This window comes from Oryza glaberrima, chromosome 2, assembly GCF_000147395.1.
Source record: "Oryza glaberrima chromosome 2, OglaRS2, whole genome shotgun sequence".
In the NCBI taxonomy this organism is placed as follows: domain Eukaryota; kingdom Viridiplantae; phylum Streptophyta; class Magnoliopsida; order Poales; family Poaceae; genus Oryza; species Oryza glaberrima.
In genome coordinates this window covers 26,735,231-26,762,549 of record NC_068327.1, presented here as the reverse complement: position 1 = coordinate 26,762,549, position 27,319 = coordinate 26,735,231, and the positions used below count along the sequence as shown (strand labels likewise).

Below are 27,319 nucleotides of genomic sequence, written 5' to 3'. Positions count from 1 at the left end.
CGATAATTTACAAACTACCTAATACATGGTGATATTTGAGAATGAGTCCTACCATACATATATATACATGTCGTACGATTAGCATTCGACCGCGTCTCATTCACCAATCCTTGTGCTCAGCTTCTCTCCATGTGGATCTAGGAAAACAACAGTTATGTCTGTGTATTAGTTGAGTTGGAAATGGATCGTACCCATTAAATCATGAGTGCGTTCAGAATAGCTCGCTGTGACAGCTGCAACGCTGCATCTACAAGACTGTTTTTCGCGTAACAAAGACTCAGTAAACAATTTATACTAGGAGGGCTGCAGCGCTGTGGCTGTACAACCACAGTCCAGCTGAATCGAATAGACCCCATAGCCATTTCGTTTGAGAATTTGCTACTCCATGTTTATAACTCTAGTCTCACGTAGTTTTTTTTAAGGATAGACTCTACTCTCACATAGTTCCATGGGCATCAAATCTTCGTATTACTATTGAAGAATGGCAAACATATATTGTCTGAAACAATAACACAGTATAACTTAAAGAATGCTCACCAAACTGCTTGCTCTGGATCTGTTCAACGGCCAACTTCCCCAACCTGCATATTCCTATATATAAGCTACAACAAAAGGTAATACAGTACAACATCGAGAAAAGGCTTAAGTGTAGCCATGCATGCATGTCTGCACCTCTTTGCTTATCCACCACTAAATATTTTATCTGGTTTACAGTTACAGTGATGGCACCCCTGTACATATATATAGTCCGCAAAAGTCTCACTGACATGAGATCCACTTGTCACTTAGAAAAAAACACGTGCTTGCATGCTCTTATTCTAAAACGAGCAATAATTCAAGTGAATCAGCAAGTGGACTTTGCTTAATCACACCGAATCACAATTGAAAGGAAAAATGAACTGCCAAAAGTAATAAAAGAAAAGAAAATTGCAAAGGTACTTAGCTAGCTAGCTAGCACACAAAATCGAAGCTATGTGTAACTGCATGACGACTGGGTACTGGTCTACTGATAGCTAGCACATATATAGGAGTAATACACAACACACATACTATATATTACCAGATGGAGGACGCTGCGGCGCACCGGCCTCTTGGGTCCATGTCGATGTGTGTTAAGTGTACCCTACCTCTCTCTCTCCTTATCTTGCCATGCATATGATTAATTCGAGCCGCTAGCTAGCTAGATGCTATAGTAGTACGTACTTAGATTTTATTAATTACCGCCCAGCTCACCAAGACACGGCGATCGGTCGTCGATCGATCGATGGATGCAATCGGAGCAAGCTGCTAGGGATCACGGTAGCTCCACAGGCTCTCGCCGGCCTCCGACGGCTCCGGCGACACGTCGGAGGTGGTGGGGCTCAGCCTCGGCGGGCTCATCATCATGCCAGCCGCCATGTTGCGCAGCAGCTGAGGCAGCTCGAAGATGGCTTCTTCGTCCATGAAATCGTCATTGCCAATCCCTCCCTCCATCGGCGGGTAGCCTGAGACGTCGTCGGCGGCCGGACTGCCACTGCCGTACTGTTGCTGCTGCTGCTGCTGGTGGTGCTCCGCTGCGGCGGTGGCAGGATAGGCAGTGCCGGTGGGGCCGTACGGCCGCTCAAGGTGCGCGGCGGCCGCGGCTGCTGCGGCCGCCGCGGCGCGTATGTCGGCCGGGGATGCGGACGCCGGGACAGGGCGGGAGGCGGTGGCGCCCGGGAAATTGAGCACCGCGTCGGCCCCGCGGAGCGCGCGCGCGGCCACGTCGTAGGCCGCGGCGGCCATCTCGGCGGTCGGGTACGTCCCGAGCCATATGCGGCGCGCCTTGCGCGGCTCGCGGATCTCCGAGACCCATTTGCCGCTCCTGCACCGGATGCCCCGGTAGAAGGCGTGCTTCCCCGAGGACCGTGGCGACGGCTCGCCCGAGCTCGCCGTCGTCATCGTCGACGCCGTGGCTGCCCCGGGCGCCGTCTTGTCCCCTTGCTCCGACGGTGAATGAGGCGAGGCAGGACCCGGAGAAGCCGCCGCCGGCAGGCCAGCTGTTTGCACTTGAGGAGGAGCAGTCGGCGACGGATGCTCGGTCAGGTCAGCCATGTACCATTAGGGCACACCCATCGACATATATACACCTTGGGATGACCTATATCCGCCAAATTAAGCTACAGTGCACCTACTCCCCCCTAGCTATGGCTGCTGTACCAAGAGAATATCTGCCGGCCAGCTGCTAATTAAGCTAGTATGCGTCTCAACACAATCGAACCTAGCTTGCAAGAAGTCGATATGATTATGCAACAAGAGGGAGATAGAGAGAGTATAGATAGGGAAGGGAAGAGGAGATCGAGGCCAGCAGATGGCTAAGCTAGTAGGTGTCATGGAATGCACGAGGGGGATGGGGGCTATATAAGGGGCGGTGAAGAAGCGGGCGAGAAGCGGGAGGTCCGCCATGGTGAAAAGATCTCTCGAGGTGGACGAGCAGAGGGCCGTGCTAGCTAGCTTAGCTGCAGACGAGGAGGCGCGCGGCCGGGGAGGAGGAGACGCGTAATTTGAGCGGGGAGATGGATGGATGGATGCGTATGCTTGGCTTGCGATGAGCTGGTGCCTGGGGAGCAAAGCCGCACAAGTGGTGAAGCTAAGTGGCGCCACCTACCTAAGCTAAGCTATAGCAGCATAAAAACCACTTACTACCGGTTTGCTTAATTAGCCTGGCTGAATCCTCTGCTTCTTCGTCTTATCTTCGCGGGAGCAAACGCGGGGGTGGCGCCGTCGCTGTCTTCCGCCTCGATTGCCAGACTAGTACTCATGGCCCCCAGTAGTTCAGTTTTTAATTTCGTGGGGTTCTAAATTCTGATTAGCCTCCTACACAATTAGCGAGTGTGTGATTGGTGGTAATTCCCGTTGGTCGCTGACGCGAGGAGAACAAGAGATACGTACGGCCGGGCCCAGTGATTGGTGGATTTCCGGTGGCCTGCCAAGTGGGCCTCTCATCGGCCATAGCTTTTCTTCGCTTTCTGCGTCATGTATCTGGCTGCTTCCCCGAACCTCTGCGTGGCCGCGCGCAGTTGATCATCAGAACTAGTATCTCCCTATACGCTTCGCGATATCGGCGCGGTGTTAATTTCAGACCGGGGCTTTGACAAAGTTTCTCCTGCTTCTGTTGGAATGAACAGCACATGCATGCACCTGGGGTTGGTGCCCAAATCCCAAATATAAACCTTAATGATATGGTTTAAGTTCCGTTAGGCGATCAACGAGAGTCATCAGATTCATACTACGAAGCTATGCCACTGGTCTTTTTTGTTTCTTTTTGAAAACTATGCTACTGATCAAGTATATTGCCACTGGTCATTTTGATAATTGTACCTATACGGATCAACCTGTACATATTTTGTACATTCTGTACATTTCAGGCAGTCACGAATTAATAGGAAACTTTTCGTATAAGAGTTCTATGATGAAAATCGATCTTTCTAATGAAAATTTCCAGATTTTTTTTTTGGATAAATATCCATACGAAAGCTTTGAGATGAGAGCTTTTAGGGAAAAAAAAAGGAGTGATGGAAACACACGTGCACTAAATTTCTACCCCTTTTTGGGTAGACTACCTAGCGGATACGAAAATGTTGTAGGCTTACAGCGTATAAATGTAAGTGACATTTTCACCCTTGAGCTTGCAAACACGGTTGACCTAGGTTGAGTTATGTTAAATGAAGTGGACCACACTAGTAAAAAAACATTTTTCCATACGGTCAAATCCGATTTTCGTAGGTGGCTGGACGGTTCGCATGCACCCAGGTGTCTGCAAAAGTCACTATTTTTGCATGTGGGTGGCGCACCTGTACATAAAAATAAAAAACCAGAAAAAAATCAAAACCCTAGCTCCCCAATAGTGGCAGCGGCGTGGATCTGGTCGTCGCAGGGCTGGCAACGGCATTAAGCCGGGAAGGGGATGGAGCCGCTCCCAACCGCCTCCTCATCGGCGGCGGTGGCGCTGCTCCCAGCCGCCTCCTCGTCGTCAGCGGAGGGAAGAGATAAGGGAAGACAACAACGATATCTTCGAGCTCGAGAGAAATGAGGAGGAGGTCGTGTCATTGTTGTTGTCACATTGTGCTCCTCACCTCATCCTCATGTCGTGATCCTCCTTCGCCTCTTTATGCTCGGCCACTAGATCTGGGCGTGAAGTGGACCGCCGGATCCAGCCGCCTTGAGAGCTCTTAGGAGGGGAGCAACGGGCACCATCGTCGCTGTGACCGGATCTAGCTCCCACCGTCGTCGTCGTGACTGGATCTCGCACCTATCAATGTTGTGCTAATGAATTTATTAATAAAAAAAAGTTTATACACATAATAGTACAATATTATACTTAGGAGTGTCAGGTTAGATATGTGCTCCATCCTAGCTAGGGTCAAAAGCCTTCCCTCGTCTTTATTCTTGGTAGGGTTCCATCTGCTGGAAAATTCTTTTGTTTATATGCCTTGACATTTTGGTGACTTAGATAGGGATAGTTTATGGTTCTTGAGAAAGTATTTCACTGGTGGAGAAACCATCTTTGGTCGGTCCGGCAAAATCCACAATAGTCCCGGATCCAAAAAGAACCAGGACTAAAGATTGTTTTTAGTCCCGGTTATAAAAATTGGGGGCTGAGAATCTTTAGTCCCAGTCGGTGTTAATAACCGGGACTAAAGATCACCACTTTAGTCACGGTTGGTAGTACCAACCGGGACTAAAAATCATTTTAATTTAGTCCCGGTTGATAATACCAACCGGGACTAAAATAAAACACGTAGTATATAATCCCTATCACTTATCCTCTCCTCCACAGTTACAACTTAGACAGATCGAATCTCACCCCCTCTCCTCAGATCTATCCTCTCTAACTCTCTTCCTCATCCCCTCTTCTCCAACTCCTTCCCTTCCTCCTCCCCCCTCCTCCCCTTCCCATCTGGTGGGCCGGCCGGCGGCGGCAGCTGTGGCGGGCGGCGGGGCGGCGCCCGGCGGAGGGCGGCGGGCGGCGGGGCGAAGGCCGGGGGGTCCGCGCCTGGCGGTGGGCGATGGGGCCGCGCCCGGCAGTCGTGGCGACCGGCGGCAGCAGCGGCATTCTTTTTTTTTAAAAAAAAATTGTCATGATTCACTGAGACGTATTTGACTGAGAAGTTACAAATTTGTGATTCATTGTTTGGATCTGTGATATATTTGAGTAATTTCTTAGGATATTGTGATGTATTTGATTTGTGTGTATAAGTAACTTTATGATTTGTGATGTGGATTTGGTGATGTGAATTTGGGATGTTAGTTTGATTTGGGGATTTGCCTACTTGATTCGGGAGAAAATAAAAAGGAAAAAAAGAAAAAAGAAAAAGGGACCATCTGATACTGCCGCTATTGTCTCTTTAGTCCCGGTTGGTAACATCAACCAGGACTAAAGATCTCCTTACCAACCGGGACTAAAGATGTCTACCATCTTTAGTCCCGAATCCTTACTCCCGGTTGAAAAACCAAGACTAAAGGGAGTTCCCAACCGGGAGTAAAGATGGTTTCTCCACCAGTGTTTCGAGGTGCTTAGTATTTGAAGTTATTAAATTTTACACTAGAAAGTAAGTATAGTATATATCTCCCTGTGAAACATAAAAGAAGTTAATTAATTACGTTACTACGTGCAATAGTCAATGGTGACTAAGAAGAAAAAGCAGAGATAGAATATATACTATGAACTACATTTACAAATTACACGTACGTGTAAAAATATCCAACTAGCTAGCTAACCAGGTGCATGCGACATTATCCGCAAATACACGTACACGTAATATATACTTGAGCGAGCCACGTAGCCCGTAACATGCTGTATGTGCAGCGCCCGAGCCAAAGTTGCGGTGGGAATCGATTTGCTTTGGTACGAAGGAACGCCGCGCCGGCCACCCAATTAACCCGAGCGATCAGCCGAGATCACGTACTCCGCCGCCAGCGCCGCCGCCGCACGCGCGCGCGTATCATCGGCATGCGCATGCAGGTCGGTGCATTTGTCACGGTCTTTGGCTCCTCGCCCATACCTGCCACAGATGCCTTCCTCGACGACTTCCAATTCGAATGGCCACACAGGCGCACACGAGATCACGACGCGTCCCGGCCTATTGCTCGGTCGCGCGCTGCATCCACGCGGCGTATTGTACTACGTTGTATGCGTTGGGTGTGGTTTTGACCACGTGACGTACGGTACTACGGTGCGTTGGCGTATCAATATCCGTGTAGCTACAGTATCCGACAATTAGCACGTCACCAACAGCGACAGACATGCGTGTGTTATGCCCACAATCTACTTATTAATATAGGAGTACTACCAAAGCTAGGGGGTACACATGTTGCTAGTACTTACAAGATAGCAGTTCGATCGAGTCTTTGATTTTCAGGTAATTTAGCACTATATATTAGAGCGTTAGTAAAATGTAAAAAATTAAGTCGGTGTTTATGCGCGACAGATCGATCGAAGCATAGACAAAAGGTGCTAAATCGTTGCTTGAAATCTATATGGCACATCACACCGTACCCTAAATTAGTATAGTCCTATATATATTATTATCATTATTATATCATCTCTTGATCAAGAAAAGGTGCTCAAACTCTTCCTTAACATCGCTTTCACCATAGATTAACAAGACCTGTCACTTGATCAAAGAAAATGCGATTCAAATATTCCTTGAAATCACTGTCATTCCAGGTTAATAGGACCCACCATACGGAAAAAGTGGTTCAAATCTTCGTCACAATACAAAAAATTAAGAACCATTAGTTTACCTTGGGATTCATCTTTGGAAAAAGTGCACCGGAGGTCCCTGAACTTGTCACCGAGATACGAAAACGTCATTGAACTACAAAACCAGATATAAGGGGTCCCTTAACTATAAGAAACCGGTCACCCGAGGTCCTTCGGTGGTTTTGACCCTGGTTTTGGTCTATGTGGCGGTTGAGTCAGTGTGGGACCCACGTGGGCCCCACATGTCAGCATGCCACGTCAACACCATCTCTCTTCCTCTCTTCTCTCCACATTTTTTTCGCTGACGTTGCAAATGTCTAGGCCCACTCGCCAGTCATGGTGCGTGCATGAGGTGCCGCCGCCGCCGTCGGGAGTAGGAGGTTGGCCGTTGCCGGTCTTAGCCCTCACCATGCTCGCGCACAGAGACGCCGGAGATCTCGGTGGAGGCGGCAAAGATGAAGACTCGTAGTTTCCCCAACCTCGTCGCCGCCGCCGACAGAGGCACGAGTCTAGAATGGGGTGGCCTACCTCGACGAATCAGTCGCGCGCGTCACCGATGAGGCCGACACGGACCCTTGGCGCGTGTTGCCACCCGTGACGAGCTCGCCGAGATGTTGCCCGATCCGCCGCTTGTCACGCTCGTCAACAGCGTCGAGCGGATCTGGAGGAAGAGGGAGGGGAGAGAGGAGGATGTGACCTCGTCGCGGCGGGTCCTTGAGCACAGCGCTTGCGGGAGGCCGGCGCCGCGGCGAGGAGGCGCGGGGAGGCTGGCGTCGGCGTCGGCCTGTCGGAGACGGAGGCGGCGGGTCCTTGAGCACGGCGCGCGTGGCGACCAATATCTCCTCGAACCGCGCCGCCGCTGGACGCGGTCCCGCTCCTCTAATGGCATGTGCAGCATCTCCTCGAACCGTGCCGTCCTACTCTCCACGTCCCCCGCCACCGCAGCCTTGGCCGGTGCAAGAATCTGACCCGGCGCGGTGGCCTGCTCCCGTGTCGCAGCCGCCGCCGCCAACTCGTCGCACCGACGATCTCCTCCCCATCCGCCGGCCGGCTTGCAGGAGAAAAGTGAAGAGAGAGAGAGGAGAAAGGGAGAGAAGGGGAAAGAGAGAGAGGGAGTGATGATGTGGCATGCTGACATGTGGGGCCCACGCTGGCTCAGCCGCCACGTAGACCAAAACCGGGGTCAAAACCACCGAAGAACCTCGGATGACCGGTTTTGTATAGTTAAGGGACCCCGTATATCTGGTTTTGCGGTTCGAGGACGTTTTCGTATCTCGGTGACAAGTACAGGGACCTCCGGTGCACTTTTTCCTTCATCTTTTGTTTTAGTCATGGGAGATTATGTGGAAACAGAGGGAGATCGAGGCTTGGTAGCATAATTAACAGTCAAAATTAGATATACTCCCTCCGTTTCACGATGTAAGTCATTCTAGCATTTCCCACATTCATATTAATGTTAATGAATCGAGACATATATATCTATCTAGATTCATTAACATCAATATGAATGTGGGAAATGCTAGAATGACTTACATTGTGAAGTAAGAGGAAGTAGTCTTTAAGATAGTGTTGAAACTAAAATACCCTTAATTACTAGGACTAGGAGAGAATGAGTATATGTTATATTATTAGAACGTAGCAAAATATCTAGGAGTTACCACGTTAGTTGGATAAAAGAGAAAGATCGATATACATCATTAAAACATGGAGATGTGTGATTCAAATTATTATGCTGAAGATTGATCAATATAGCTATATGGTATATATATACAAATATAAATGTGTTTACACATAAGCAATTGGTAAAATTTGCTACAGGACACTCAAAGTTTGTGGCATTTGCTGTGAGACACCCAAAGAATGTGTATCTTCTCATAGACACTGTAAGAATGTGGTAATTAGCTGTTGGACACCCGCCTCATTATTTTATTATTTTCGGTGAAAACGGAGAGAGAGAAAGAGCGTTAAAAGTACCAAAATACCCCTGGAAACTGTTCTTCTTCCTGCTTCTCTTCTTCTTTCTTTCTTTTCCTCTCACACTGCCACAGCAGACCAACGGCTCCATCTGGCAAGGGCAGCACGATGGCATCCAGGTACATGCTAGCCCCATGTAGCAGATATCCCCGTTGGCCTGCAGCAGCAGCAATGCCAAGCCAAGCCGTGTGCGAGCCGGAAAACGGCGCTGATTCGCTACCCCTTGGCGAGTGCGAGCAGAGTAGGAAGGGCCCCAAGGGGAGCAGGTATGCTGTATGCCCCTGATTTCGCTCGCACAACTGCTCTTTGCGAGGTCAAGGACGGAGAGGAAAGACAGAAGAGGGGATCTCAAAAGGGAAAAAAAAAATGAAAAAATGAGCCATCCATGTCGATCAACCAGTGGCGGAAATGGCGGACGGGGCACGCGTACCGCGCCAGGATTTGGCCAACGGCGGCAGCGCCCACTTCGTTGCTGCCTCATCCGAAGCGGAGCCCCGGGGAGGACTCCTAGCGGCAGCGCGCTGCCCCATGCTCTAGCTGCTGCTGCAGTGGCGGCGCCCACTTCGCCACTGCCCCATCCGAAGCCACAGGAGGAAGAAGATGAACAGAGAAAGAGATAAGAGGGATTGACAAGTGGGTCCATGGGCAAACTTGTCTTTAACAAACGTTTCTCTCTCCGTTTCCACCGAAAATAATAAAATAATGAGGCGGATGTCCAGCTGCTAATTACCACTTTTTTGCAGTATCCACGAGAAGATACACGTTCTTTGGGTGTCTAATATCAAATACCATAAACTTTAAGTGTCTTGTAACAAATTTTGCCTGAGCAATACTGCCCAGGATTTGTATATCAATGTAAATAATATTTCTCAAATATATGCAAAATTTCATTGAAAAATCTATTAGTTATTATAATTACAAAAAGAAGATATATGTGCACATAGAACTTTCTTAATTTCTTTCAAATTTTCCATGGTGTTTGTTGTTAATTAGCATTCCACATGTCTTACCGTTGATTCCTACTGCGAATTACCCTTTTTCTCGAGAATCCTTCAGCGCATTTCATATTAGCTAGTTTGCTAGGTACGTGGAAAATTGCTCTGGAACAACATTTTAATATATAATAATAAAACCCCAGCTATAAGCAGATCTAAAATCCTGTAGTAGTAGGGTTGCTGCACAGTGTCAAATTGGCCCATTTGCATGTAGGATGCAAACGGGGTTAATTAAACACTTAAAAATATGTAGGAATCCACACCTAACAATAACAACTATATACACAGGTGGCATTTCTACATAATGGGGCTAAACAATGATTTTTTTCACCCACTCTATCTTCTCGTATTATTAAATTGTATATATGATTTTGTGATGTACAATCGCCTTGATCGATCCTACACTATTTTGATTGTCTCTTCGTAAGTATAATTTGTATGTGTGACGTGGTTATGTTACGCGCAATTAGACAGCTTCTTACATTTATCTACTCTTTTTAATTTATTTTGATGAAAAAAAAACATGTATCATGTTATTTATCACCACGAGTACGTCGAATGTAACATAGAGCACTGAAAATGCCATTAGAGCATCTCCAGCAAGGACCTTAAATTCAGCCCCTATTCAATTTCTGAGAGTTAAGATAAAAAAACTAGATCCAGCAGGCACCCTACTACGGCCCCCAAGATGAGAAGGCCCTCAAATCCTCCCCCCAAGGCCTCAGTCCTGGGGGCTCCGAGCACGGCCCCCATCGTTCTTTTTTTGGCGCGGATAACAATTTTGCTTCGCGCTTTTTCGTGTTATTCCCGCACGGCTGCGACGAGGGATCTTCTCCGGCGACCACCGACGAACTCCCAGCATCTCTGCCAAGCCTGTCCCAAAAGGTAAGACTTTTCTATACATTTGTTTGCCCGTCGTCCACAAGGCCGGCGGCGGCGGTCCATGCGCACGCGCGGTCACCGACCTCCCGCCATCCGCCTTGCTATACGCCGGCCGTCGCGTGCCCTCCGAGACTGCCCGCGCGCACATCACCCACTTGCATGGTGTCTGCCCCCACGCTGGCCTCTGCCCGATCGTATTTTCAGATTTCACTGGCCGGAGCATGTACACCGCCGCTGCCCCATTGATTTTTCTGGAAAAAACTTGAAGTTGGTCATGTGGTGTGGTGGTTGAGTAGTAGAGGAGATATGAATAGTAGAGTACCAGTCAATTTTTCTGAATAAACTCGTTCTTGACTACCTGTGGACGTGGTGATAGATGGTTCTGGTGGAGACTGATTTGTTTTTAATATTTTTTTGAAGAATTGTAGTGGACTGTCGGCCAGGACAATCTAAATTCTCAACTAGTATATATCACTGTACTTATAGTAGCACTGCATTGTGTAGCACTGTACAATTGTTGCAATGGATCGATTATAACCATATATATATATATATATGCACTGCTTTTTATAGATTGAATGTTGCATATTGTATATGTGTAGTTGGATACGTGTGCATATGCTCTAAATTTTCTTATTAATTTTATGATCTTGTGATGGCAGTGTTTTTTACATGGACTTCTACGGTGATGACGACGACGACGACGATCTCATTACCGAATGGTGGGATCAAGAGGAGTTGTCTGACGATGATGACTACTACATTGCAGCTGCTCTTCTTACGGACATAGAGCATAAGAGGACCAAAAGAAAGCGTCGTGGTTCGGTCCCAGGTCGTGAGATAATTTATAGGGACAGGTTTGCTGGCAATTTGCGCATAGTGGCTGATTATTTTGCAGATCCTCCTGTATATAATGCAAAATTATTTAGGAGGAGGTTCAGAATGTCAAGGGAGCTCTTCTTGCGCATCGTGGCTAGTGTGGAGGCTCATGATGACTACTTTAGGCAGAGACCGAATGCAGTGGGTCTTCTCGGTGCTACTGCATTGCAGAAGGTGTATGGTGCAATTCGCATGCTTGCATATGATATTCCAGCCGATAGTCTTGATGAAGTCGTGAGAATTTCAGAGAGCACCATGATAGAAGCTTTCAAGCACTTTGTCAAGGTTGTGGTAGATGTGTTTGCTGATCAATACTTGAGGGCACCAACTGCTGAGGACACTGCAAGGTTGATGGCTATAAACACTCCAAGGGGGTTCCCAGGGATGCTAGGTTGTATTGACTATATGCATTGGAGGTGGAAGAATTGCCCAACAGGTTGGAAAGGACAATACTCAGGGCATGTGGATGGGCCAACCATGATTCTTGAAGCTGTTGCATCTAAAGATTTATGGATTTGGCATTCCTTCTTTGGACTATCAGGTTCTCTTAATGATATCAATGTACTACAGAGATCACCACTCTTTCAAAGGCTTACATCAGGGACAGCTTCTGAGCTGGAGTTTATGGTGAATGGAAAGAAATACACTATGGGTTACTATCTTGCTGATGGCATATACCCTTCTTGGGCCACTTTTGTGAAGACCATTTCCAATCCACAAGGTAACAAGAGAATACATTATGCAAAAGTTCAAGAAGGAGTGAGAAAGAATGTTGAAAGAGCATTTGGTGTTCTACAAGCTCGCTTTGCAATGGTGAGGGGTCCTGCTAGATTTTGGGATACAGAGACCCTATGGTACATAATGACAGCTTGTGTAATCATGCACAACATGATCATTGACAATGAGCGAGATGAAGATGTAGACTACGACTATGATCAGGAGGACAGTGAGGTGTTGAGAAAGGAGGAATACCAACGGCGTAATAAACCTGTGTTAGAGAAGTTTCTAAAGATACATAAAGAAATTGAAGACCACTAAGGATTTCATCTTTGGACCAGAAGCAAACAAGAGGTGGAATACCACAAAGAGAAAGGGTACCCCATAAAAAACAAGTTCTTGTAATTGGAAAGTATTTTCTTAAACCACCCATAAGAACCATATTCTGACTTTTATCTGGTGAATATCCAACAAGAGGTTCCATTGAATAAATAACAGATCCGGATCCCAAGAATAATAAAGCTTTCGAATAAGCATGAGTGATCAAATGGAATAAAGCAGCTTGATAAGAACCTATACCTAGAGCTAACATCATATAACCCAATTGAGACATTGTAGAATAGGCTAAGCTTCTTTTAATATCTCTCTGAGCAAGAGCTAAAGTGGCTCCTAAGAAAAGTGTTAGTGTACCTATTAAAGAAATGAAACTCATTATCAAAGGTAGGGATATGAAAAGAGGAAGAAGTCGAGCTATAAGAAAAATCCCCGCAGCAACAATAGTTGCTGCGTGTATAAGGTACATGAGCAACTTCGAGATGATCTTGTGGAACATTTGTGGGCGCTTCATGGTGCTCGGTAGTTTGTTTCGTTGCATTTTCTATCATGTATGGGTTATGTTCAATATTTGCTTGTAGGATATATCATTTTCATGTTTGAAAATTTTGAATTCAAATTTGAATCGTGGTGTTTGAAATTGCAAATTTCAATATGGTTGAATTCTACGCGCTAGAGTTATCTATGTTTGAATTATTGTGTGTTAAACTAGATATAAATATAAATTCTATACTAAAATAAAAGAGAAAAAGAAATAGGGGCTAAGATATGGAGACTACTGCTAGACATAAAGGCATATTTAGGGTCTTAAAGCATTGGCGGCAGCCCCCATTTAAACTTTAGGGACTCTAGAGTAGGGGCTACTACTGGAGATGCTCTTACCGAATAATTAGTGCGCTCTTGAATTGAAGGAGTTGGAGACAAATGAAATACAAAAATCTAGCAAAACCTCAATAAGGGAAGCAATAAAAGCTGTTATGGTGAATTATGTGAAAGCAATAAAAGCTATTATGGTGAATTATGTGTAGATCATGATTGAAATCTTACTGTCCACGAATATTGTAAACACGTGGGTACGCAGGGTTTTATTTTTAACTAAAACAAGTAAATTGTTATTTTTATGATTTATTATTTTCTTTGTGTCATAGCATATTATTTTTTGGTCATGTATTTTTCTATAAAAAATGTAAATTGTTAATTGTTTTCGTGCCAACACAAATAATATTTTATTGGATTTATGATTTAATATAACTGTTTTTTTAGTCACGGTACCCAAAAAAATTGCAGATTGCGGTTACAGAAATTGCAATGAATGCAATCTACAGTTTTAGTACAAAAATATATATAACCATCATCTGAAAAAATCTAAAATTCAGACACCCGACTTGTCATAAAATTCAATCTCGTCTTATTCCGTCTTCATTAATAAACAAGGGCATTCTGATGACGCAAGGAAGTTGGAATTAGGTTTTGAGTGCAAGGTAATTAAGTTCAGATAATACTCATGCGTGAAGTAGCTGTTCAACTCTTCATGAAATAGCATGTTCATCTTCCTCAACGCCATCGTCGACCGCGTATTTCCTGTTCAACCCTTCATGGAATAGCGTGTTCATCTTCCTCAACGCTATCGTCGACCGCGTATTTCCTATATACAAGTTTGTTAAGCATTCGCGAGCCACATGCGGCGAGCTGATTATGGTCATCTAGAAAAACCAGATCGTGGGATTTATTTTCTGTTACGGAATGGAATGTACAGCGTTTAGTTTAGAAAAACCGGATCTTACGTCGTATTTAGTTTTTCTCTTTCAATTTTTAGCTGTGTTACCAACCTTATATGTAACCCCGACCTTATGGAATTTCAGGCATTTTTGTCCTTTTAGGCTTGCAATTTTATTTCGTGAATATATTATATATCATCATATATCCATATTTTTCACTCGAAAAAAAATCTCATTTTATTTAGAATGATTTTTTAAATGTTTTATTTTCTGGTACACAGGTTGATAATTGTCGTGCTGTAAAATGGGTGCATGATGTCAATACATATGCACCTTATGTCATAACTAAAGATTTAATGAACAAACTATTAAATTTTTAATCTTTTTTAATGTTTTGGATATTTTTCATATTAATTTTGGTTTTATTGTATATTCTAGAGTTATAGGAGTCTAGTATCGAGTATGCGTGGTATATCTAACGAAGGAAAATTAACGTAAATTCATTGTTTTAGATTTATTTTTTCTTAATAATTTTGACTTTACTATATAATTCTAGAGTTATAGGAGGAGTACCGAGTAGGCGTGGTATATTTATGGAAGATAAAGGAGTACAAGTTCGTGTGATTGAAAACAGAGATAGTTTTGGATTCCTCTGAAATCCATATGTAATAGTAGTACCATATGTAATAGTAGTACAGAGTAGGCGTGGTATATTTATAGAAGGTAAAGGAGTATAAGTTCGTGTGATTGGAAAGAGAAGATAATTTTGGAAGGCTGTGGAATCGCTAGTGATATTTTTCTCTAGATTTTCCCTCACATATGATTGTTAGGTGTTTTTTTCTCTAGTATAAATTTATGATTTTTCTTCAAAAGTAAGAGGCGCCACGTGGACCAATTGGAAGCTAGCAAAAGAACCAGCTTTAGATTATTAGATAGGACTACAATAAACTCAATGTATTTTACCACAAGTCTATGTCCTCCAATGTGCACTAGTGGATGTATGTGTGATGCGATCTTAGTAGGTGACCAGTTTACCACCTATTATCGTCTTCTTTTTTTTTCTTTGAATAATTATTGTCGTCTTCTTTGGGAAGGACTCATGCATGCGTATATGCATAATTTGTGTTGCGGTGTATACGTGTCTTTTGTGTAATCGAGAAAAACAACAACCTCAATGAAAGCTAATAAAAATCATTTTTTCTCATATTTGGAATTATTAGTGTTTTTCTTTCTCATATTTAGAATTTTAAGTCGCTTTCCGAATAATGTTCGTAACAAGTTAGTGTAGCTTCTTGAAACAAAGGATTGGATTCGTTTCATTATTAAAAAAATAAAAATCCCTTTCCCCTAGTCCGAAACCTGAAAAGTTAGAGCACGAACGAATCCACGGGCATATAAAAAAGTTTTGTCCGGGCCAGCACCTCTCACGCTGGGTCACCTTCTCTTATCCGTTCCATGTACACGACGCAAGCACAGTGCACCCTGGGCCAGCCCATCCAGGCCTAGACGTCGTTGGGGCGCCAGGAGGGCCTCTCCCTCGCGACTCCGACCCGTCGTCACACTGGTGGTATCAGATGGAGTCGTAAATTTGGTCACGGTGATCCACAGTTCGCACACTGGGGCTCCCTGATTAAATAGGTCGGCTCAAAACAAGAACACAAACGTGCCCTGCTGCAGTGTAAGTCGGCTCAAAATATCGGGCTCAAAATACACACATCTACAAAAGGCGGCGGCTTTGCAAATGTCAAAAACCGGTGGATTCTCGGCACGCCATAAGCAAAGCCGCGTGGATTGACGGAGCGCTCGTGCGATCGCGACCCTGCGCGACTTTGGGCGCCGGCGGATAGCTCCCTGCGCTCCGCGGCTACCAGGCACCAGCTGCCTCGCGACGGCTACAAGCCGCACGCCCGCATCTGACGCGCTCGTCCGCCGCCACCCCGGGCGGCCGGGCAGCGTCGCCACAGTAGTTAACTAGTCCCAGCTCGCAGCCTTACCCTGACAGCTGCAGCTTTCCTCTTTTTTTTTCTCCCTTTCTTGCGTGTAACAACACGATTATTACTACTTACCAGTACTACACTTCGCCGAGCGTTGAACCATTGCCAGGCTGAGCTGACACTGTAGAGCTGCGACAATGAGGTGTCGAAACAACCGGTCGTGGACGACGATGTGTCCTTTACAGTCGTTCACAGTGCAGAAACAGGGGGCACCCTCCTCGAGTCGTTGAAAACTTAGCGTTGTCACAGCTGTTGATGCAAAAGTAACACCCATGAATGCTCTCGTTCGGAGTGGGGGAAAGGAGGGGAGTGAATTATCACAGGATGTGATTTATCTTGTAACGCATTGAAACTAGAAAATGGATCGTAGAGTCCCAAGGGTGTGTTTAGTTCACGTCAAAATTGAAAGTTTGGTTGAAATTGGAAATATGTAACAGAAAAGTTGAAAGTTTATGTGTGTAGGAAAGTTTTGATGTGAGGAAAAAATTGGAGGTTTGAAAAACTTGTTTGAAACTAAACTCGGCCTAAGACGCCCTGTTCAAGCTGAAGATAGCAGTGATAAACTGATGATATCGACGGCGCTGCCACAAATATTTTCGCGGCCCCGAATCTGATCAGTATTGTTAATGCTTCCTTTTACACTATACATCAAGGACACATAAAAAATGAACAGAGGGGCAAAAGGCAACCCGCTAATCTACACCCTCAAATGTACAAAGAATGCCTAAAATCCAGTCCTTTCGTAAACAAATTCCTTGCAATTCTGTGCCAAAGCCGAGTACGTGCTGCCCTGCTGCTGGAAGAACGCACGGCGTTTCTGCAATAGAAGATATCTTTGTTGCTCAACCGAAAAAAAAATAGTTTCATCAACTTCTATCGATATCTCGCCTCTATACATCCATGTCCTCAGTGCATTTCTTGTTGGATTTCAATGACCACCTCTACTGTTTCTTGTGAAGCCGGGCTGCTTTCTCTACCTCCAATACGATCACGATGGATAGGAAGTATCCAATGAGGTGATCGACTCACTGAGCTTTCAGGGTGGCTGAATAGTTGAGGGAGACTACGGACAGGGGACTCGGCAGGTTTTCCACTGGGTAGGTCCTTCAATGAGATCCGGCATATCGGACAAGTAGTTTGCTTTTGTAACCATACATCTATACAGGAAAGATGAAAATTATGACGGCATTTGGGCATGATGCGCAGAATCTCTTTCTCATTGTATTCACCTAAACATATGGAGCACCTGTTAAACAAAAAAAAAAGGTCAAATAGCTTATAACATTATTTCTGCAAGATGGTAACTTTCTCCGAGCATGTCGCAGCACAAATAAGGAACCATAATCATCAACCAGTAATATTATTTTTGACATGATAGTCAGCCCAGTAATATAAATCCTAACACAAAATGGTATTTTCTCTTGATTATTCCATTTTTTGGCAGGGAAGACTCGGTTACAAATGATATCTGTTGGACAAGAAAGTAACTTCTTGCCATGAAGACACAGATCCAAGATAAAAAAGAAAAGACAGCGAAGCATATGCAGGTCCAGTGCTATTCTGTTCACCAAATAAGTGCTAGAGACCGTTTTTAATCAAAAATATAATTCTATTCAACTGCCCTCTTTTCCACACATAATTCATGTTATGCATATCCGATACATCATGAAACACAAGCACACATACACACAAAAACTCTGATGATTATCTGTATCAATTTCACCGGTGTTTTTTTTAGGCTACCAGTAGTTTTATTTGATTGATTGCTCACTATCTTCAATAGTCATGTTAGATTAGCAAGCATGGGTCAATGTTCAATTATCAGGTCTGCTTGTTTTCCTTTCCTCCATTCAAAAATGGGATAAAAGAATAACAACAGATAGCTCATGCAATTCTTGTTCCCAAAAGCACTAGTATGCTATATAGCTTGTAAATCACAACTAGAGAGCTAGTCTGGCTGGTGAGTTGTTCCAACATATTTCAGTTTCTTAGCCAGCTGTACCACATGCTTCACAACACATGAGATCACCAATATTAAATATGAAATATTTTTCAGGCTATCAGCATCGGATCATCATTTTTGGAATGGAGTTGTTTGCAATTGTTCATCTAATATTAACATATTATGCACACTAACAAACTTCTTGAATATTCTTTTCAGTGAATTTCACTGACAATTGTCGAAAAGAAAAACTGTACAGGCATTCCAGCAGAGCAAAGAAAGTTTGATGCAGGTAACTGGACAGTTGCAGATACTACCTCATGAAGTTTGCTGCCAATCCAGAACAGGCAAACATGATAGACAGGAGACCAAAAGATGGAAGCACGTAAGTAGCTCTACAGTATACAGTACACTTACTGGGCATCATCTTTTGATTGGAAGGCCTCGTAGCTGTACTTCATTGTAGGAATTGCAGCAACAACAAAAGGTTCCAATCCACTACGGGTATGCTCAATCTATTGAAAAAAAAAGGAATGACCAAGTTAACTTCTGAACACAAGCACATACCTAATTAGCACAGTGGTTTTCCATTTAGTATTACAAATATCTGATTTTAGCAGTTCAAGCATCATTTTCTAATTAGGAATGATGCAACAAGTAAATAAGGACAAAAGGGAGCCCATCAAAAGATACAACAGGAGCACCTTAGTGTGCCATTACATTTGGAATTTGGAATCTGGTAATTGTTGTGTAACTTTTCAGTAATATTGTTATATTATCAATATATATACAATACTACGATAGTTTGCATGAAGAATTCAAAACTCTCAATAGATTAGAAGTTTATCTTCCCAAAAGGCTACTCACTGAAAATATTATTGCCATCAACAAGTGGAAGTTAGCATGTCTGTAAAGGTGATCAATGGGCACAAAACTGGCAAGAATCTGGTCCTAGGCCTCTAGGTTGTCCGTAAGCAATATAAAAGATGCTTTATATATGGAGGATGGATTCTAATCTCTTGGGTGGACGTCCACCCGTTTCTTGCATGCCACCTAAATGATTATGAAAAAATTCCAAAAAAATTCACAAGATAGGTTAATATGTAATATATCACTTCACAAACATGCAAGTTCAAATTCGACTTCTACAAGTTATAACAAAAAATAACTGTTATTTTTTGTTATAACTTGTAGAAGTCGAATTTGAACTTGCATGTTTGTGAAGTGATATATTACATATTAACCTATCATGTCAATTTTTTTGAAAATTTTTCACAACCATTTAGATGACATGCAAAAAACGGGTGAACGTCCACCCGAGTGTTTAAAACAGTTTCCCTTTATATATGAGGATGGATTCTAATCTCTTGGGTGGACGTCCACCCGTTTCTTGCATGCCACCTAAATGATTATGAAAAAATTCCAAAAAAATTCACAAGATAGGTTAATATGTAATATATCACTTCACAAACATGCAAGTTCAAATTCGACTTCTACAAGTTGTAACAAAAATAACAAATCAAACTCTAACTAGTATACGTATATTCACAGTCAAATTTGTTATTTTTTGTTATAACTTGTAGAAGTCGAATTTGAACTTGCATGTTTGTGAAGTGATATATTACATATTAACCTATCATGTCATATTCACAGTTGAAACAGACAGCGCAGATGTCTAATCTTCTATTGAGTTATAGAAAATAATGTGATATTGACATAAATTGGTGATGAGAGTAATTCAGACACTCTCACAACAACCAAGAGAAAAAATACACTATGACAACTCGATTATATTGTGACCAAGCATTAGACATACATCAGAAGAAAAAACAGGTTTACATTATGTTAAGTAACTTGAAATTTCTATGGCTGGTTTGATTAGCAAAGGAAATCTTTGGCATAACTATATGGCCAACACGAACTGCATTTATTTTGGAACAAGACCATGTCTTCTCTCTCTCTTTTTAATATAACTACAAAATCTTTTTTATTACGATGTTTACTCAAGTTAATAGTTTTTATTAGTAGGATTAGTAGTACTTTTGGTTCCCAAGTTATCACTCCTTGCTCAATTCAGACACATAATTTCCTTCTCCATTTTATCACCTCATTGTTACTAGGATTTTTCAGACGTATTTGGAGCAAGCATTTTTTCCACATTTGAAGCTTAGTTAGGTTTTAAAAAGGCAATGCCCATCTATCTTTCTGTTAGAAAGAATAGCTTGCATTGCAAATAGTATGCATCAATCCTGAGTTAAAGTGTGATGTGCATATATTGCTCAATTGCTATATAACAGAATTTGCACGTCATGCACAACTAAACAAGTTTGAAGCATTGAATTGTTGTCTAATTTGTATCCAGGTATATCCAGGGTTCAAAATTCCGGAACGAAATTTCGATCATATCGGACCCCCCCCCCCCCCAATGATATTATTTTGGCCGAATTTTTTTTTGTGAATTTGGAATTATTTTATTCAACTTTGACTAAAATGTCTTCAAAATTTCAGAACGAAATTTCTGCAATTTCAGTATATCGGCACCCTCTGATAGAAACGTCCAAACCGAAAGATTAAACCCTGGTTATAACTGAAATCAAATGAAGGAGCCATTCATAAACAAGCTTGAAGCCTTGAATTGTTGTCTAATTTGTATCCAGATAATTGGAAGTAAATGGAGGAACCATTCGTTTTTTTTTTTAGATTTTCCACTGCTGGAACAAATTAAATCAGTGTGAGGCGTGGCGATTTGTCATTTCCGTGAACTGGTTTCCATACCCGTAGAAATTGCGAACTATTGGACCAATCGCTTATGGAGTCATGTTAAAAAGCAATTCAAGCGGCACAGCATCAACAATTCACCACGCAGCAATGCGCACAGAGCCATCCCACGCCAACCAGCTAAACGCTAGATGATGTTATTACCGGAGTAGAGCACAGAAATCTTACCGTGCGGTCGAGATCCGTGGCCCGGAACTCGACGTCGAAGTCGAACGGCGCGGGGCCAGCCGCCATGGCCCGCGCGGCCGCGACCCTGCCCTCGGCGGCGTCGGCCTCGGCGTCGGCCCGCGCGGCGCGGCCGCAGATGAGGCGCGCGCAGACGAAGACGATGAAGGTGGCACTCATCCCGAAGCCGATCACCGTGGTCACCAGATTCAGCCCCGACCCCAGCATCTTCCCCCCAACACCTCTCGCCCACCGCGCAACACCAACAGGAAAAAAGGAAAAAAAAAAACTCGCGCGCGCGCAGCAGGCGGATCAAGCGGGCGTGCGGGGCCGTGGCTAATAATACGGTTGCTCGAGCAGGACGCTGCCGCTGCGGCGTATAAGAGCGGCGGTGCGGCGGCTGCTGCTGCTGGGGTCGGGCTGGGCGACGGTGGCCATCGGCGCGGGGTTTGGGATTTGGGATTTGCGTGGGGCGCTGGCAACGAATGATGCGGCGCGGGGGCGGCGGAAATGGAATCCGTTGAGTTGGTGACGAAGCAGTCAGCACGAGTCGTCGCGAGAATGAGAAGTATCTCCCCGTGACTTGCCTGATGCCTGCCTTGCGTCTAGTAGCTAGTACTAGCTGCCCTACTACTACTACCCCGCCTCGGCAGTCGGCAGATCTGCTCCTCCGCCTCCACCTCGCACTCGGCACTCCATGCCGTCTGCCGCGCCCTCTCCATGACGTGTGGGCACCCGCACCGGGGGTCCAGCTGTCACTCGGGAAGGGCTGGGTCGGCGGCCGTGGCTAGTAGATGCAGATTTGAATAGTGGAGGGGAGGAGAGCGCGCGGGGCCCCCCGCGGCGGCGTGGGAGCGTGGGAAGGGAGCAGGTGCGCGCCGCGGAACAGTCCAAGATTTGGCAGTCGCCACGCCACGCCTGATCAAACGATGCTGCGTGGTCTGCATGCTACGTGAATGATACGGACTTTCTCGTGTACTTACATATCTTGAAATTAAAAAAAACAAGGTACTTCTACTTACCACCTTTCTTCGGGAACACAAATAAAAGATGGTTACCATGCGCTGCGAGCCTGCGAGTGCCGAGGTGGGTGGTACACGGCTAGTACTACGCACTAGTACTCGTGTTCGTGAACAACCCGCGGGCGAGGAGGCGTTCACGTCAGTGAGATGGCATGTCGGCCTTCTTCACCGCGCAAACCTTACCTAATGCACGGCATCGTACCGCACGGAACGTTCTTGATAGTGGCCTGAAAACAACTTGTATTTTTCAGGCTCGGACTCCCGGTATACAACTCGTTGAGACTTGAGACTGCGTACTCGTTTTGCGTATGAACAGTAATCTCGTTTTATTGACACGTTCGAGCTCGGCCCATCATCCGGGGCTCCTACTACGAGGCGACGGCCCATTTGAGTATATCGGACGATCAGCATACGGCCCATAGGACAGCCGCAGGCCCGCAGCTTACAAACCCAGAGAGGCAGGCACCGCAGATGAACATGTACACGAATTAGGTCAGGTTATATACTCCGTACTTGTCACTCCGCCTAAAATCCAACACCGATCAGCGATCAGGCAGGCGGCAGGCCTCCCTCCGTCAGCCGGTTGCTTCAAAGGGCAGATTTGCTTTTGGCCAACGGCGAGATAGTAAGGTCAGCTTCTCTACCTGGCACCTGCTGGTTCTTATCTGACTGGGCACGCACGGCAGGTGCTTGTTGAAATGCCTCTTTGCACGAGCAATCTGATCTGGTCTTAGTCCTGAACTCCTGATTGCGATATCTTGCTTGCTTGCTGAATGTTCGGTTGATTTTTAGACTGGTGTTACCTCTTCCGTAGGAAAGATCGTGCTTTTAAAACTTCTTTATCGAATAGTGGATGCAATTAATACCGTAGAATGCAATACTTTGTAATCTGTATACAAGAGATTTGTGGCCGACTTCTGTCATACTGTTATACTACATGTTTTTCGATCTCAGAATAGATTCAAATAAAATGCTTTAAATGATAAGTTTTCTGTTCAGGCTAATTTGTTCCTTAAGTTTTCGTAAAACATGACAAACGTCCCTGACTTTTAATTGAAGTTGATGTAGCTAATTTTGTTGCATTGGTTCCTATTGATCCAACTCCTATCAATCAACTGCAAGGTTTACGGCACAATTAACAATGAATCTACCTTATTTCTGTGGAATGCATCTGCTGTAGTGTGCACTGCAAATGATGGGTGTATAATCCTACTGATGCTGTGGAATGTGTGTGATGCATCTCACCGTCACTCGGAAAACCTATTATGCTGTTGATTTTGGTTGGCACGTGATATTTGGGCCAAATTTGATGTTGGGCCAGGCCGTTCTCCTGTGACGGTCTGTAATCACAGACCACCACCAATTATATGTACTTTTGATAGTACCTTTGATCTTTAGAAAACAGTAGCATCTTCTTGAGCATCTTGACAGAAGATCTGTTTTCAGGGATAGTAATGGCTGAAATTGCATCTGAATGAAAGTGACCACGGATAAATGCAAGACGTTTAATGTGGAATTGATAAAGGCCCTTCCTTTGTTCCCTTTGTCAGTAAGAAGTTCAGAAAATAGGACATTGTACATTGTTTGTACTCTTGTCCCCGACGGCCTAGTCTTGTGTTGCAGTTTTGAGACCAACACAGATATTTGAACATTGGATCACCCCAGACTGATTATAGTATTTTGCCTTAAAATATCCTGTCCATTATATTATTCTATCAGTCATCTGACCCTTAGTGCTGCTCAGATGTTGATCAACTTATTTCTCGATTGAACTCTCCTGCTTGTCTTCAATAAGGATACAATGTACTGATAACTTAAGTAAGAAGCTGATGCGTCAGTTTGACCTAAATACCATTGGCTAAAGCTGCATTCCCTAAATTTGGTCAACTTGAACAACTCAAAAGAATTATAGGTCAACTTGAATCCTCCCAATCCCTTCCTTTTTATGTTTGACATTTTTCAGTTTTTGCAATATAAATGTAGTTGACTGTAGCTGTCATTTGTGCATTGCATGTTGTGGTTTCTTAATGCATTGACAATGAATATAAAACTCATATATAGTATGTAGTTACTTATAGTGTCATCGATAGTCAACAGGCTCATTGCTGAGGAAAAAAAAAAAGATAAATCCAGTTGTTACTTAAACAGCTCATGATGAAAATTATATTTGCAAATGGTACCACTAAATTATTCTTTTTATTTTTTTATCATGTACTCCTATACCTCACATTTGCAGTTCTTTGTGCTCACCAGATTTCTATCCTGGTCTTTTCTTTCTGAGGGGACTCATTATTGAAATTATTCTATTTTGCTGAAGTACTATATATTTTTAAAATAGGTTGTTTTTTTTTCGGTCGTACTTCTATGTTCTGTAAGTGCTTACTCCTTTTATCAAGCTACTTAACATAACCTATGTTCAGAAAATATATATTTATGTATAAATGGTAAAATGCTCATGTATTACATGTTCAATCTTGGCTGAAGGATGTTTGACAGTATTCCGCCTTTGTATCCATCAAGCAGTTGAAATCTACTACACGTCCGTGTAAAAGGCGAATGAAGCATTTTCACTGTATACCTTTTCAGTGTTTGTGCTATGTTTCTGGTGTTTTGACTTGATTTAATGTGATTGGCTTGCACTGATGGACTGTTAAAGTCTGCTGACTTCGTTGCATTATTTCCTCCATCCTTTCCGCCATGTATTTCAGGAGTTAATCGAACAGTTCTTGTTAAAGATTTATTGTCTTTCGGCCACTCCATCCGTTTATGTGTGTAAATTTGGTTCTCTTGTACTGCTAGTGTATATGCTCTGGACATGCATTTGGAGGTAAATGTACATCATGGAATACACATAGCCAGAAACTGCAAATTTGATTAATTGTATATTCCTTACTAAAGCCTAGAGAATCTGTCTTATCCGCTTTGGTTTGGTATAAAACTGCTCCTACAATATTGATGTGAAAGATTCTGTGGTTTTAATCTGGCTAGATGACTTCTGATACTTGATCAATCTCCAATAAAGAAATTATTAGCATAAGAGTCATTTGTAATCTACTTGACTAAACTAATTATGCCCACCACCAATAGCTAACTTGCCACCTGCCATGATTCCATTAATGAGAAGGGTTGCTGTCCTGATTTATTTTCATGTTAAGATGTAAGAGTAAACTTCTATACTTGCAGTAACAGATACATTGTTTGTTTCCTAGTCCTAGGATGAAGCCCTGATTGGCGTGATTAATTACTAGCTTATCCAAGGCCTGATTGTCGCGGAGCCTGATGTTCTCCAGCCTAGAAGACGAGCATCTTCAGAAAGGATAACGGATCAGACAAAAGAGAGGTACCATCCATCTCTTCTGTTCGTAGTTCTTCCTCTGCCAGCTACAAATACTACTCCTCCCTCCGTTTAAATAATATATATATTATAAGTCGTTTGACTTTTTTTCTATTCACAACTTTATTAAGTTTGATCAAGTTTATAGAAAAATTTAGCAATATCTAAAATATCAAATTAGTTTCATTAAATCTAACATTGAATATATTTTGATAATATGTTTATTTTACGTTCAAAATACTACTATATTTTTCTATAAACTTAGTCAAATTTAAAGAAGTTTGACTAAAACAAAGTTAAACGATTTATAATATAAAACAGAGACGGAGGAACGGGCAACGGCCGGGCAGTTTCGAAAAGACAAAGCATAACGATATAAACATCTCAAACCGGTCCTTAAATTATGGCTTAAATTCGGACATTTAACTGCAACTTGAGTTGACATGCCAAAAGTCAGCTTCCAGAAAATGCAAACACATGTCCCAGTTGCCCTACTGTAGGTTTTCCGCATGTCAACTGCATTATTTGATCAACAAAAAACGGTGCTTCCGGCTTCCGCTACTACCTGCAGCCAGCACACTTTTTTTTTGGAAACAGTACAGCCAGCACACTCTGTTGACGAGCCCTGATGGGTTTCAGTTTCAGATCCATTTCTATACGCTCAGTCACATTTTTTATGTATACGTTTGAGTACGCCCACCATACAGATATGTAGTTCAGACTTTCTGTGGTTGCCGTCCCGTAAGCAAATATGTCATGGATTTCGTGAAGCTGCTGCGACGTTGAAGTGTTAGGCCAGCGCAGCGGCCCGCTCGAGCCAGGCCACTAGCTTAAAACCGATCGAGAGACGCACGCGAGTGCATGTGCCACGAACGCACGACCGCACGTCACATCATCCTTCTGGTGCCGGACTACCCGAGTAGAACGACACACTGGCAGCGTGGCACCGTGGTCTATTGACTCTTATCTAGTGGACACGACTCGAGCAGCGGCGGGGCACTGAGCCGGGGCGGTGCGCCGCTGGAATTAAAAGACTCGGTCTCACTCACCGATCGAGTGGCACGGCGCACGCGGCCTTTACGGCTGGCCGCCCATCCATCGGCGACGTACCGCCCGGGCCGGCCAGATCGACTCGCCACCGCCGCCCGCGCCCGCGTGCGCGATTGCCAGGGATTGCTAGGCGTTCAACCCACGTCTCGCCGAGGTCCGCGTGCGCTGGGGGGGCGGCGATGCGTCACGACGCACACAGCGAATCACTCCGGGGCGGTGGACCTTTCGCCGCCCCACCGGTGGCGCTGCTCCCCCACCACTGGACACGCGCCCAGGTCGTCCCCGCTCGCACCCGGCCCGGCCGGGTCAGCCACGTACGTGCGTGCATGACCAACGCCCGAACCGCAACTAGCCTACGCGGCGGTGCGTGTGACAAAAGAATCCCCCAATTGTCTCGACGACCCTCGGGTGTTTGCGACGGCCGGGACAGGGACGGTCGCTTGTACTTTCAACGGGCAGTTCATTCCTGATCTAGACTGGCACGTGTTGGGCTGGCACGTCACTCCACTTTACTAGAAGTCTAGAACCAGGAGGGCATTGCGTATCTCGCATGTACTCCTCTCCCACAGGTTGGTTGCTTGATCGACTCAGCCGGTCCACAACTGTTAGATACTCCTACGTGACGTGAACCGAGTGTCGGAGGGGTTCATGCAAGATCGTGCAGCTAGGACGTGACCGTGACACTGCAGAGTAGAGTCAGACTGCGTTGGCGTCGTCTTCTGTACGTGGTCTTCAGGGCCGGCCGGGGGTATCGAGTTCAAGGACGAAATGCAACTCTGTTTCAGTTGCTGCCAGTTTTCAGACGAAAGTCG

General features: G+C 44.4%; 3 protein-coding genes across 3 annotated transcripts; 1 reads left to right on the top strand and 2 right to left on the bottom strand.

Moving 5' to 3' along the window:
* Positions 1 to 882: 882 nt before the first annotated feature.
* Positions 883 to 2,638, bottom strand: LOC127761477 (ethylene-responsive transcription factor ERF027-like). The gene has a single exon (XM_052285775.1). The coding sequence runs from the start codon at positions 2,071 to 2,073 to the stop codon at positions 1,288 to 1,290; it is 786 nt and encodes a 261-aa protein (XP_052141735.1). The 5' UTR covers positions 2,074 to 2,638; the 3' UTR covers positions 883 to 1,287.
* Positions 2,639 to 8,806: 6,168 nt separating this feature from the next.
* Positions 8,807 to 12,492, top strand: LOC127762629 (uncharacterized). Its single transcript, XM_052287107.1, has 3 exons — positions 8,807 to 8,964; positions 11,238 to 11,395; positions 11,474 to 12,492. Exons 1-3 carry the CDS (start codon positions 8,807 to 8,809, stop codon positions 12,490 to 12,492), a joined length of 1,335 nt encoding a protein of 444 aa, XP_052143067.1.
* A 4,066-nt stretch (positions 12,493 to 16,558) lies between these two features.
* LOC127761550 (RING-H2 finger protein ATL7-like) lies at positions 16,559 to 21,835 on the bottom strand. Its single transcript, XM_052285859.1, has 3 exons — positions 21,105 to 21,835; positions 18,576 to 18,673; positions 16,559 to 17,462 (listed from the first exon to the last, which is right to left on the bottom strand). Exons 1-3 carry the CDS (start codon positions 21,327 to 21,329, stop codon positions 17,123 to 17,125), a joined length of 663 nt encoding a protein of 220 aa, XP_052141819.1. The 5' UTR covers positions 21,330 to 21,835; the 3' UTR covers positions 16,559 to 17,122.
* Between the last annotated feature and the right edge of the window lie 5,484 nt (positions 21,836 to 27,319).